The 15,609-nt window shown below is 32.7% G+C and overlaps 1 protein-coding gene across 1 annotated transcript; it reads right to left on the bottom strand.

The window, feature by feature from the left end:
* Positions 1 to 14,219: 14,219 nt before the first annotated feature.
* LOC149569073 (uncharacterized) lies at positions 14,220 to 15,250 on the bottom strand. The gene is made up of 3 exons (XM_089817692.1): positions 15,116 to 15,250; positions 14,925 to 14,992; positions 14,220 to 14,676 (listed from the first exon to the last, which is right to left on the bottom strand). The coding sequence occupies exons 1-3, from the start codon at positions 15,201 to 15,203 to the stop codon at positions 14,566 to 14,568; spliced, it is 267 nt and encodes an 88-aa protein (XP_089673818.1). The 5' UTR covers positions 15,204 to 15,250; the 3' UTR covers positions 14,220 to 14,565.
* Positions 15,251 to 15,609: the final 359 nt, after the last annotated feature.

Here is a 15,609-nt window from a genome sequence, read left to right as displayed (position 1 = left end):
ACCTAATGCTTCTTCACATAGTTTTATATTATATATTTGATGTCTTCAATTAAACTAACATTCAAGTGGGAAAAGAAAAGGGTAGCATCCACAAATAAGGAATATGTAAGAGATATGGAAGTATTTGGGATTGAAAATTGCTTCTAGTGACCAATATTATGGGCATTAGAAATAGCCCTAGTAAGCTCTTCAACCATAAGAGTAGATAGAACCAAAGAGAGGGGATCACCTTGACAGATTCCTTGTGTGCTATCGAAGGAACCTATGGAATCGCCATTGATAATAATATAGAATTTAGCAACTTTAACACAAGCCATGACCCACTTGCAACATTTATAGAAAAAAAAGGATTGGAGAATGGAGAGGAGGAAATCCCATTTGACTTTATCATAAACTTTAAGCATATCTAATTTAATTACATAGGCTTGAAGTTTATTCTTCTTGATTGTATGGAGATCCTCATGTGCAACCATAATGCCATCATTTGTTTCCCATCCCAAAAGAAATTCTCCTTGTTGCAATGAAACAAGCTTCAAAATTAAATGTTGTTGTCTCATATAAATTGCTTTTTTGAAAATTTTGTAAATTGTATTGCACAATGTGATAGGTCTAAATTATGTAAATGTGTGTGGATTATCAACTTTTAGATATAAATGTAATGTTCATTGGATTGAGGTTTTTAACATTGCACCAATTTTCCTAGATTCTTCTAGTACAAGGAGCAAGTCAAAACCAATGAATTCCCATGCTTTTTGAAAAAATATTGTAATGAATCCATCCAAACAAGGAGCTTTATCTAGAGGAAGTGAAAACCCACCTTTCTAACTTCATTCATTGTGAATTATTTTATTAAAATGTTGTCTCTGTTGTTACTAAGCTCAAAATAAATTGAAGAAGGGAGGTAGATGTTGAAGCCATTGAAATAATAGATTTTAAGGTAGTAGGAGCTAGAAGATTTGAGAGATAATGTATTACCTCTTGCTCAATATATGCTTGGTTAGAGAGAAGAGCACCTGCTGATGAAGATTAAATGGAAATGATAGTATTAGTGGCCTTTTTAACCTTAGCAATAGTATGAAAAAAGGAAGTATTCTTATCACCATCCTTTAGCCATATCTCCCTCAATTTGTGTTGCTACTAAATTTCCTCTTTGTGTGATAGCTTTGTTCATTCTTCTTACAAAGATTTTTGCCTTTCAAAGAGGTTGGCTAAGAGTCCTTGTTGAATAAAAATGTCATGAATGTCATTTCTTTCTTTCTCCACTCGAACCTTCTCATTAAAAATGTCCTTAAAAACTACTTTATTTCAGGCATGTAATTTGGTTTGAACGTCGAGAAGCTTCATATGAAATTGATACATTCGTGTACCATCCACAAATGGAGCAGATTTCCACCATTGTTTGAGAGAAGGAAGAAAATATGAATGTCTAAACCACATCTTCTCAAATGTGAAGGATTTTTACTTTATGCTTGGAATGGTGGTATCATTGATCAAAAGTGAAATTACTGAATGATCCGAAGAAATGAAATGCAGGATGTGTGATTCCAACTTTACATTTGGTTTATATGAATCTCTCGATAGGATAAATCTATCTTAAGATATTTCATAAATGTAATAAAGCCCTTACATCTATTTCAACAAGTGAATGTACCATTAGAGACTGGAATACCCATGAGGCCATTATCATGAATGAAGAATGAAAAGTCCTCAATAACTGTTATTGGCGAGAAAATACCACCAACCTTTTCAGCAAGAGATTTAACAACATTGGTGTCCCCTCTAAGAAGGAACTTATGTATGGATAATTGTTGAAAAGAGTGGGAAAGACTAAGCTAAAGCTTGCCTTGGTGGAGTGTTGATCATAAATGTTGTGTAACATGAATTGGATATCAAAAGAGGACACTTCAAACAATTGCCAGTGAAAATGAGATGAAACAATACTCACGTGAATCATTTTAGGATTCCATAAAAGGAGTAGCTCACCAAAGGCCCCTTGTGGTGCTTGTGAAATGAAATTCAATTTATTCCATTTGGAGAAGATGTCATTAGTAGAAGAAAGAAAGATCTTTATTTCTTGTAGAAGAATTAGACCAACACCACTTGCATCAAGTTGTCTTTTGATGCAAGCTCTTTTGTTAATGTTGGCAATGAAACAAGTAGTATTTTGGGAGGTTAGGAATTGGATTTGGGTCATTATTTTCACTCAAGACATTAGGAAAATTCTCTTCATTAAAGGTTAATTCATGGTTATTTTTCAGCCATTATATGAGCTACCTAATTTAGATATTTTAAAATAAAATTATATCAAACCTATATACAAACACATAGACCAAATGTCTATCATTCATTGCCACAAAAAAAGAAATATTGCCATTATAGATAAATACACCCAATTAATCAATGTGGAGATCCCAAATATTATGTCATGGAAAATTCTAAGAACATAGAACATGACCTTCTATAGATCATTGTAAACTTCATTTTAGTTTTAATTAGTAATAGCACCAAAGAAAGGTGCAATAAAATATAATCTAAATAATAAATGGGAGGGTACAAAATCAAAATATGTGAGGACTATATTTATTAGTGATAATTATTTAACATAAAAGAATAAATTATAAATTATAAAATAATTTAATATTAATGGATGAAAATACACATTAGACATATATTTAGGATGATTATGTCTATAATACATAGCAATATACAAATGCCCATTGCTCATCACTATGTACATTATTCTCCAAATGTAATTTGCAATTGACTTTGATCCATCGCTATAGGTAATAGTGAACCCTTTTGAGAATCACATTGTTTTATTGTTAAAATACATAGCGATCAACTAATCTTATCGTTAATCATTACAAAATAAACTTCCTTTCTTTGATCATCGAAAGCACTTATCAACATATTATATAGTGATACAACCCACTTCATTTCTGATCACTATAACAAAAACCTCATCTCCCTGCTTAACGATAATCATTAACGGTTATAGCAATACACCTTTCTTTATTGCTTATCCCCATATTGACAATATGTCTTCTCCGCATAGTGATAAACTTGATCTCTATATGTTATACCGATATCTCACCCAACTTTGAAGATGACAACAAGGATCCATAGATAGGGACTATCATGTGATGAGTAAGCCATAGGAATGCATTTTGAGACACACTACTTTGATTTAGATGGAAAATCATGATTTCCTACCAACAAAAAGAAATGTAGTAAGTAATTCTATTATTTGATCATAACCATATAATCAACCTAGGCTATGAATAATATCCTTGAAATGATAAATAATTTCCAACATGAAAATAAGTCAATAAGATCAACTATAATCAAAGAAATAATAGGTGGAAAATATTTAACATATGGTAATTGATCACATGGGTCGAATGGGTTGTAGGCTAACCTATGACCCCATTCAACCCATTACATCGTGACATGTTTCCCTAGGGGTCCTAAGGACATATGGTAATCGATCACATGGGTTGAATGGGATTGTAGGCTAACCTATGGCCTCATTCGATCCATTGCATCATGACATGTGTCGCTAGGGATCCTAGGACCCCTAGGGACATATGGTAATCAATCACATGGGTTGAATGGGGTTGTAGGATAATCTATGACCCCATTCAACCCATTGCATCACAACATGTGTCCCTGTGGGTCCTAGGACCCCTAGGGACATATGGTAACTGATCACATGGGTCGAATGGGGTCGTAGGCTTACCTACAATCCCATTTGACCCGTTGCATCCCTACATGTGTCCCTAGGTATCCTAGGACCCCTAGGGACATATGGCAATTGATCATATGGGTCGAATGGGGTCATAGGGTAACCTACGACCCAATTCAAGCCAATGTATCCTGACATGTGTTCCTAGGGGTCCTAGAACCCCTAGTGACATATGAAAATTGATCACATGGGTTGAACAGGGTTGTAGGGTAACCTACGACCCCATTCAACCCATTGCATCATGACATGTGTCCCTATGAGTCCTAGGAACCCTAGGGACATATGGTAATCGATCACATGGTTCAAATGGGATTGTAGGCTAACCTACAACCCCATTCGACCCATTGCATCATGGCATGTGTCCCTAGGGGTATGTTAATTGATCACATGGGTTGAATGGGGTTGGGGCTGACCTACTACCCCATTCGACCCATTGTATCGAGACATGTGTCCTTAGTGGTCCTAGGACCCCTAGGGACATGGTAATCAATCACATGGGTCGAATGACATCATAAGTTAACCTACGACCCCATTCGACCCATTGCATCATGACATGTGTCCCTAGAGATCCTACCACATGTAAGGACATATGGTAATCAATCACATAGGTTGAATAGGTTCTTATGCTAACCTATGACCCTATTTGACCCATTGCATCATGACATGTGTCCCAGGACCCCTAAGGACATTTGGTAATCAGTCACATGGGTTGAATGGGGTCATAGACTAACCTACAACCCATTGCATTGTGACATGTGTCCCTAGGAGTCGTAGGACCCCCAGGGACATATGATAATTGATCACATGGGTTGAATGGGGTCATAGGCTAACCTACGAGCCCATTCAACCCATTGCATTACAAAATGTGTCCCCAAGGACCCCTAGGGATATATCATATGGGTAGAGAGGGGTCGTAGGCTAACCTATGACCCCCTTTGATCAATTACATCTTGACATGTGTCCCTAGGGGTCCTAGGACCCCTAGGGACATATGGTAATCGATCATATGGGTAGAATGGAGTTGTAGGCTAACTTATGACCCCCTTCAACCCATTGCATTACAACATGTATCCCTAGGGGTCCTAGGACCCCTAGAGATATATGGTAATCAATTAGATGGATCAAATGGGGATGTAGGCTAACCTACGACCCCATTCGACCCATTGCATCGTGACATTTGTTCCTAGGGACATATGGGTTGAATGGGGTTGTAGGCTAACCTACGACCCCCTTCAACCAATCTCATTATGACATGTGTCCCTAGGGGTCCTAAGACCCCTAGGGACATTTGGTAATTGATCACATGGGTCGAATGGGGTTGTAGGCTAACCTACGACCCCATTTAACCAATTGCATCGCAACATGTGTCCCTAGGGACATATGGTAATCGATCATATTGTAATTTAATAAACTATATAATACTATGTAATAATTTCTAATACTATGTTCAAATATATTTTATAGTAGTATATGTAGTAATATATATTTAATATTATTATTATTATTATATATAGATAATATTTATAATGTTATAGATAATATATAATACTATATAATAATATATAGTACAATGATCCTAATATACTATCTAATCATATTTAATATCTTATCTAATATTATAACAATAAAATTTGTTATAAAATATATAATAATAAAATAAAAAATAATGATATTCAAATATCATTATATCTTAAATGTGAAAACATATTTAAATATTTTTTAAGCTTTTGGTTTAAAATGTACTATAGGCATCCCCTACCCCTATAATTTTATGGATATGGAGGGACGGGCATCGATAAATATATATAGATAATATTTATAATATTATAGATAATATATAATAATATATAGTACTATGATCCTAATATGCTATTTGATCATATTTAATATCATATATAATATTATAACAATAAATTTTGCTAAATAATATATAATAATAAAATATAAAATAATAATATTCAAATATCATTATATAGATTAAACGTGGAAAACATATTTAAATATATTTTTAAGCTTTTGGTTTAAAATGTACAATTAGTTCCCACCATCTTAATTTTTAAAATTTTGTGTTTTGCTGCAACATTTTGAGTGCCTGATTAGGCTTGGTATTTACAAAACCTATTTGGTCAACTCAAAAAATGTGTTTGAGACATGTTTCCTTGACATTTAGACTTCAACTAGCCATCTGACAATATTTTTTCATCCAAATTCAATGAATGAAAAGGGTTTTTTTAGAACACTCTTAACATTCCATCGATATAATTGTTGTCAAAATATGAGTTTGATAAGTATTTATTAGTTAATTTCTAATTAAGATGTCTATAAACTATTAATTGACATACTGATTGAAAAATAGTTTTAACTTTCAAATGGTATAACATTTTTAAATCCAAAAGTTGTGTCACATTCTATGCTTCACCTAGTATAAGGAAAAAGAAAAGAAAAAAAGAATTTTGTAAAGTTTTCAATTAGTTAAGGTGGTTAGACATGGGAGTTTTTTTATTCTGAAAAAATTAGAGTAGAAAATTCATATTTAATTATTTATTGGGAATAAAAATACTCAAAAATATGTGTCACATCTAGACACGAGTCTAATTTTTATATCTATAATTATATTTAAAAATATTATCATTTGGTTTTGATTAAAGTGGTTAGACATACACCTACTTTTTATGTTCACCCTAAAATTTCTGTAGTACGATATTCAAATCCAAAATTTTGACCAATCAAATAATTTTTTCTCTAGATAAGGCCTAGTAGTTTAGAAACTTCATTCAATATCTTACAAATTCTTTTCTTACAAATTTTTGATATAAAGCCCATAACTACTTTAATATTATGTGTCAAGTTAACATGACCCTAATTTGTTGGTTTTTCACTACCACTTAAGGCCATAGTTTTGTTGACCATGGTCCTACATGTACCCCAATGTTAGTTGTGACTGGGCATCAGAACATTTACATGTTGAGAAAACCAATTTTGTCATACGAGTTTTTGATTACACAAACACCTATGTAAATCATTATGGCTGACTTATATACAACATTTAATGATTGTAGAGATAGTTAAAATGGAGTTTTATGTATCTTTATAGAAGGTATTGATGTTGAGGAAAGAAGATTGACCAATTAGAAAATCATAACAGAAATGGATAAAGCAATAAATTGTGAGTTGTTGATTATTATCTAGAACTTTCAAAGATTATCTATTTAATGAGGGCTCTAACCCTAGAGAGAGAGGGGGAAATGGTGAACGAGTGATTAGTAATGAATGGGTGAATGTGCAAGTGAAGGAGTGAACAAGGATAGAGCAGAGTAAGGAAGATTAAGTTTGATAAGAGATCAAATAGAGAAATATAAAAAGTGAAGAATAGAATGGAGATATCAGATTAAGAGATCATATTGAGACATTAGACCGAGGATATCTGAAATCATCTTTTAGAGAAAATTGAGGGTCAAGTACTGAATTAGTTTGAACAGATCGAGTTAGAGAAAATCTCTTAACAAAGTGATCCTAACATATCTATTTAGAATCTCGTTACAAGGTCCTTGTTTAATTGTAAGTGTGAAATGCTTCAACAGGGTAAGACTTAACTATGTTAAAGCTTTTAACAAGGCAAACTCTTCACCAGGTAGATAATCTATTATGACCAACATTGTAAGCCTAATAGAGTAACTTTATTGTTGCAACAATGAAGATTTGTGGGTTTCATCCCCACCCAAGGTTTACATTCACATTGAAGTGTTTCTGGGTAACCAAATCATTTGTGTTATGTGTTGAAACTTTTCATGGATGTTATGTTTTAATTTTATTTCAACATTATAGTTTTAATGTTAGATCTAATATATTAGATGAATTAGGTGTGAAATCAATAAAAAAAAAATTCAAGTAAAATTTCAAGATCCTAATTCACCCCCACTCTCAGTGTCTTGTTTCCCATTAAGTCCTTCCAACATAAGGATTCAATCTCATGTGCATACTCAAGTTCATCTTGTTTCTCAGTCTTCCTACAAATTAAAGCAAAACAAACATTATTCTCGTTCACAATTTTATAAATCCAATTTATTTCAACCAAACATAATCTTATTACGGTACAATCATTCTCATTGGGTTTCTCTACCAAAGGTAACAATACTTGTTTCTTTCCATAAGCCCAAATACCATACTGATTCAATGTACCATCATGAAAAGCATGTCTATCATACTACCAAGGTCTACCCAATAGAATATGGTAACAATACATAAGCATAATATCATGCAAGACCTCATCATAATGATTTCCAATCTTGAATTTAACAAGGCATTGTTCACTTACTAGTAACTTATACTCCTTTTGGATCCAAGCAACATGATAAGACTTAGAATGTATCAATCTCTACAACTACAATTTGTTAACCAACTACTCTAATGCCAAGTTATTTGGACTTCCACTTTTGATGATTACTTTGCAGCACTTTCTACCAATCTTACATCTAGTCTTCAATAAACTCTTTCTTAGAATAGACTTTTCATCAGATTCCTCATTCCACAATATTCTTCTCAAAATCAAGTTCTTACCATGCATGGGTTCATTCGATGATTCAACAACTTCTTTACAAGCCAAAGTATCAATGTTAGTACGTCTAATATTCTTGCTAGAATTAGTGCATTCAAAGGCACTATGTCCTTCTGCACACTTGAAACAAGTGCCCTTAAACTAAGACCTTTTCTTCTCTCTTTCCACCACAATTATTCCTAGAGTAACCAATATAGCTACCTCTAGTGTAATCAACTCTCTTACTAGAAAGTTCTTCTTTCTATTTGGTCTTCCCTTTTTCTTGAATTGCATTGTTGGTTCTACTAAATTCTCTATAGGTTTTTCCTCTTCTCCTTTCAAATCTAACACCTCTTCCTCTTTATCTTTGATCATGTTTGTCTTCCAATTATTTTTCAGCCTTCAAGGAATATTAATATGCTTATTCTACACCATCCATCTTGACATAGCCAATCTCATCTTGAATTGATGTCCTAAAACCATTCAAGTATCTAGCCATCTTCTCTGCTTCATCATCCACAAGTCTAGATCTAATGTCCAACTTGTAGAATTCCTTAGTGTATTCTTTGATAGTCATGTATTTTTGTCTTAGATTCAACATTCTCCTTAAAAAATTAACCTGGGATTCCATAGGAAGGAACTTCTTCTTCATCTTGCCAATCATCTTTACCTATGTCTTGATCTTTTCTTTTCTTCTTTTCTTCTTTTCTTCTTTTCTTCCTTTCAATTTGAAAATGATCCCACCAAAGTAAAGCTTGACTCTTCAACTTGGTTACTTATATCTTAACCTTCATATTCTTAGGACTTCTTTCTTACTCAAAGATCTTATCCATCTCAAAGATCCAATCCAATACATCATTAGTCTCAAGTATTCCATCATAGTAAGAAACTTCAACACCAAGTCTAGAGTTTTCCCTAGAAAAAACCCTTAGGAATCTTTCCTCATCTTGTTCTAGCTCAAGTTGAGGTTTAGGATTAGGTGTTTCTTCTTCATCATCACTAACATCCTCAAGATGTACACCTCTTCACTAGGTTATACCAACAGCTTCAATTCTCATTGCTATATTTCTCAACATATCCATTATAGCATTATCTGCATTTCCTTTACCTCGAACCATCTTGATAATAGTTCCTAAAAGATCGTAACCTTATGTAAGTTATAAGTCAAATCCCAGATCTTCCACCCTACAACCAATCCAATTAAGGTTCTCCACAATCCCAATACTTATAAGGAAAGCAAACCTTTCTTTGATACCACCTAGCACAAGGCTAGTAAGAAAATGAGAGCTAAACAGATATCAGACCCAATCACCTAATAGATCTCCAAGAGTACACATAGAAGAAAATTTATAATTGCAACAAAGAGACAATAGGTTTTATAGATTCATCGATTGATTACACATCTCGCATGATAAAATATATGTATCAACATCCAACATGCCTAGTTGTGAGACCTTCAATGTTATAGCCAATGAATTACATCAAAGTCCAAAACTTGTCATTTAGGGCTTCTACTATCTCATCCCAACTTTCTATCCATCCTTCTACCAAATCTAATGATCTTACCTCCTATGCCATAATCCAAGTTCTTATATAGCTAACTAGACCATAAGTTTGCAAGTCAAGCATCTAATTATAATATTGGTCCTTCCTTGGAAGAGTAAACCATAAACCCAAGAAATGGGGATTAATTGTTCACACACACTTAAAGGTATGTCCAAATACGAGCAAGGATTTGACTCCCAAACACTCAAGATGCCAAGTGATCACAAAAAACCACACTAAAAGAAATAACACACCACGTTGGATGAAAATAAGAAGAAATAAAGATGAGAAAGAATGGCATAGATGTCGAGGTACGAGGCACAAAAGCTTATATGCACTCTTAGGGTAAGGATTCAAAATAGGTCCTCAACATGATATCAACCACAGTCAACTCAAACCAAAAGCAACAATGCCTACTTCATGAACAAAAAATTGGTACAAAATAATATCAAATATTTTTTAGTTGATTCAAGATTTCTTATTGACCAAAGTTGCACCTACATTAAAATCTATGTAATGTTTTATAATTTTAATGTAATATTATATGTGATCTCCTAAAAGGCATCTTTAGATTATATGTACTTGTATCATGAATTAAAAATTAATGTAAATGGAAGAAGGGTATTGGTGGAAGAAAGGAAAGAGTAAAGTGAACATATTGTATTATTGTAGAGAAATTAGAAGATGCCATTTCAATAATGGTATTTATTTAAGTATCACTTTATGTTGATGGATAAAGGGAAGATGAACCTAGGAAATGTTATGTTATTATGTATCTAAGGAAATGATAGGAAGAAAAGAAAATATAATATTTTAATTTAATGTTCAAAGAAAGTATTATGAATGATAACTCATAGAAATTAGACTTGAAATTTGGGTAGTTATGATGTGATGAATGTAGACACTAACTTGATTGTGTTGATTAGTAAATTATTTATGTTTACTTAGTACATTTGAAATGAATGGAGAGTAATAAGACAATGCATACCTTAATAAATATTTATCTCCGCCTTAATTTCTAAATAGAACTAATGTTTATCATAGACTAGTAGAGGTTATGACTTTAGTTATCAGTTTTCAAATAATGTCTTGAGTTGATAATTCAAATAACCTAATACTTGGTTAACCTAAGTTAAACTAAGATGTGAACATGACAATGATTGTAGACTAATAATGATTACATTTCAATGTATATCTTTATGGATGTAAATATGTTTGATGATGTTTCTTTAGTAGCAATGTTAAGGAATCTGTGAGGACTTAGGTTGGTTAGTAATCTCACATTTGAATTTTGTAAACAAGTGTTTTTTTTATGTATTAGAAATGATCCATATCCTATTGGTTTAAAAAATTACTTGCACTTTTTGTAGTTAGATGGCTTGTCTCTCAAGTTCCCTAGCGTGGTGTTACAGGCTTTAGGTCCATAGAGTTACTAGCATATGTTACAATCACTTTTGATAATTAAAATGGCCCACATTGGGATGTCCAAATATCAAAAACTATCCCCACACACCCAATAAGCCAAGTCAATCATACTCAACTACCACTAACCACTGTATGGGCTATCACTATATACAAATCACAAGGCTACACACTAGATAGGGTCACAATTGGTATAAGACAAACTGACAAGGCCTCACATGTATAGTGGTCTCTAGAGTCAAATCCATACAAGGCTTTCGAATAAAGCATGCTTTCTCTTTGGAATGGTACTACAAAATGAAAAAGAATATGTACAAGATTATTAGAAAGAAAAAGTAAGCTTGACTACTATTGATCTCACTTTGATTTTGGGTCCGCAATGTTACTTTCATCTCTCTTTTAAAATACTTCAACTTTCATCTTTTGCATTCCCTTAATTAAGAAAACCATTTGTTTCTTAACGATTTTATCTTCTTCCCTCCTACAAATTGAAGGGCGGAAAGAGGAAACAAATAATATTGATTGCTACATATGGAACATTTCCTAATGTGCTCCAATCCATTGCAATGCTTCAATTTTTTGGAAAGTCATACAAGAAGTCAACTGTGACAATATCAAGCATTCAACTTTTATGCACTGAATTCTATTATATACAATGCTTCTTTCTACCATAAAGCATGTTTGTAAAATGACACTTCAAAGTAATTCAGTTTACTCAAATAGATTGTTCTTCCACATCATACACCTTTCATTAAACCTTTACCCTAAGAAGATACCATGAGCATTTTTGTGCACAACATGCAATATAAGTTTACTTCTTTCATTCCAAAAAAATAATGTTTTGCCTCAAATTTCAATATTCTATTGAAGGTTATTAATTGCCTTATTAACTACTCCAGCTTCATACCATTTATACATTCTATCCCGTGCAGACTAATATACAAAGCAAGTTGTGAAGACAAAATACAGATGATGAAAACTGAGGACATGACGCCAGAAACAGAAGAATGAATCAGCACCTCAAAACGTATGAAGGGAATAAGGAAAGAAAATAACACAACAGACCCATAAAGAAGACAATACAGTGGCACCTATCGCACATTATAAAGCATTAATATCCACAGCGTACGGAGATACATCATCATTTATACCTCAAAACAATACAAAAGAAGTCACATACCTCAAACCTGCAGAAAGGAATTCAAAAAGAAGATGAAAGCCGACACAGTTACAAAGGAATTCAACATTTATTTTATTGAGTACTGAGATTGCGCATACTCTTTTCCAAACTGTATGTGTGACATAAATTCAGTCGTACTAGAAATTTTCAAAGCTGTGTTATTTGTGAAAAATACAATTCGCATGCGTTGGGTAGTATTTAAAGGCTCACCTACAAGAATTTTATGTATAACGATACAAATATATAATCTAGAAAGTAGCACAATACAGATATAGACTTCTTTTAAGCCTTGGCAAACTTGTTTCTAAATATACAGCTATCACACGTCATGTGATTAGTTCATGCAAGATAGGATTTAGAAACAAGTTTGTCAAGGCTTAAAACAAAGTCTATATTTGTATTGTATTACTTTCTAGATTATATATTTGTATGGTTCTACATAAAATTCTTGTAGGTGAGGCTTTAAATATCATGTGGTTATCCTCTCTACAAACTAGTTGATCAATTTTCAAAAAATTGAAAACATCATAGACTTTTCTGAAAATTTCAGCGTTTGATTTGCATAGTTTGTAGTCAAAAACAATAAAAAATTTAGAAAAAAGAAAAAGTTTGACTTTGTATTGTCTCCGATGTAGCGTGTCCCATTTATTTAACCCAAAACTAATCTGCACAAGATCTTAAGAGGAAAAAAATATGGAGAAAAAAGGTCTAAAAATGCTTATATATAAATTCCTTTTTAATATGATTCAACATACAAAACTTTGTTAGACCATGAAAATAGTTTATTACTATTACATTATCTAGAGAAAAAAGAAGATCTGATTGTCTTCCTGAGAATTCCTGTACGAGTTATGGTGTGTTTGTTCATGCTCATTAGGTGATCGGTTTATAGAAAATCGTAATAAAGTTTATCTTCTTCAGCATAGCTTCAAGATTTGCAGATAGTATATTTTCTTATTACTATGTTATAGCATATTGATAAATTGGATGGGGGATTTGGAAATTAAATGTAAAGTTAAAGCAGCACCCATGAGGATTGTAAGCCCTTTCTCTAGTTCTCGCAAGATCCTTTTCAAGCTTTCTCTCAACGCTCCAAAACTTATTTCTGACATGGAACAAACTAGACAGAAGCAAACAGGAAAAATAATTAACAATTATCCAAGGTTGGAAACACAGAACACATGGATAGCCTTATGATATGAACAGAAGATTTTGGTTACAATTTAAAATGAACGATTTCTTACTATGCAAAGGAGACAACAACCAGTTGAGAGATTTTGCACTGGAAAATTTTGGAAGTCTAAACAACCTAAAATCCCACCAAATCATTTCAGCTTTTTCCTGTGAAATTATTGATTTTATAGGTTTTTCAAGTCAAATGTTGAGCCTATAGATTGAACTGTAAATATATGCATCATGAAAAAGAAGAAAGTGAAGAGGAGACTGGAAACAAAACCGTGGAAAACTCTGCCAACTAATGTTGATTTTAGTATGAGGAATATTTCTCAATTGTAACCCCATTCAACTAATAGTAGTTATAAAACATTTCAATGTGATTTTAAATGGCCTCAACAATATTCTTTATAGGTCAATTAAGATTTCTCATGTCCATAATATGGTGTTTTATGTCTGAAAGGACTCTTCAGATTTTTAAATAAATATCTGACTCATTCTTCCAATAAGTTAAAGACCAGCAAAAACCCACACGTCAATGTTTTCAAATAATTATTTCTTCACTTCATAATGGGCAGTGAAGAAAAACGGACACAATGGAAAACTCAACTAACCACTAAGATCAGAAAATGCTATAATAATATAAATAACAGTCTCAAACTGTTGACTGTAAATTCTCCTCAAGATTAATATCAAGATCAAGATGAAGCTCAAGATCTAATAATTTTCAATCACATGATAAGTCACTGCTCTTTGAGATCTAACATAACAGTAAGACACAATTTGGCTGTATATCATATGATTATAGAAACTGCCAACGCTTTACAAATTTCATGCATAAACATTGTTGGGTATTAAACTATGGTTATAGGAATCTGGAGTACACATATACTTATTCATTTTATTTTATTTTGATTTGCGTGACATATTACTAGTAAGGACTTCAATTGGTATTGAAGGTGCTATTTAAGGACGCCTGCCACCTCTTCCCTTCTTGGGATCATGCTTTGGATTGGGTTCTCCAGTGTCATAGTCATTTGCTGCAGCATCCAGAAACCTTCTATACACGATGCTATCCTGTCATGCCCACATGAAAGTTTTATATAATTTATTATCACAATGAAAAACTTTTAATTTGATGATGGATTAAATACACCTCTAAAAAAAATCCCATAACCGAATTAAAAAATACACAATTAACATAATAGATTTTAAAATTTTAGTATCATTAATACCCACTTTCAAAAAAAAATATACTCTATTCTTTTTTAAAATGATTAATTTCAATAGATAATAGATAATATCACTCCTTTGAATTTGCATACCTCTTTAAGGGAAGTACCATTGAATTCCACAGGCCCATTGTTCTGTTTCTCAACAAAACCCTTTTCATCTAGAAGAGAAAAGAGAGAAAAACCCATAGATCAGTTCTAGAAATATTCAATCATTACTAGTTTTGTAAATAGTCATCTCTAAATGTTTAGAGCTTTTGTGAATCATTTTTTCTGTTACAGACCTGTCAACAATGGAGTCGCATACTTTATGCAGTAAGCAAGCAGAAAGATAACAAGCAAGGCGTGGTAAATCCTCTGAGACGCAGCCATAGTTGAAGCAATCAAATTATCTGACTTGTTCACTGAGATGGCTTTCCTCGTCTCCGCCTTCCCATATTTATACAAAAAATCAAGTACTTTATTTTTCAAATTCTTAACCCTAACCACAAATGGTGTACAATAAGACATATTTGGTTACGTAATACTTCATATTCACATAAGATCTATTGAAGCACGATATAGTTCAAGCCTATACGAATTGAGGAGAAGTCACCTACCCTTTTGTGAATCCAGAATGTCAACACTTAACATGAAAGCCCACTAAGAGATTGTCCCTTTATTTAAAATACTAAAAATAGCTATTTTGCATGCTAATGTCTTCGCTTATTTTCTTTAATGTGAACGTTAAAATATTCGTCTTGGTAAGAGGAAAAAGCTAAATACATATTTAATAAAG

The sequence above is a fragment of the Cupressus sempervirens genome, chromosome 3 (genome assembly GCF_028749045.1).
Source record: "Cupressus sempervirens isolate cs-2001-9-10 chromosome 3, ASM2874904v1, whole genome shotgun sequence".
NCBI lineage: Eukaryota > Viridiplantae > Streptophyta > Pinopsida > Cupressales > Cupressaceae > Cupressus > Cupressus sempervirens.
The sequence above is the reverse complement of the archived record's forward strand: the minus strand, read 5'-3'. Positions and strand labels throughout refer to the sequence as shown.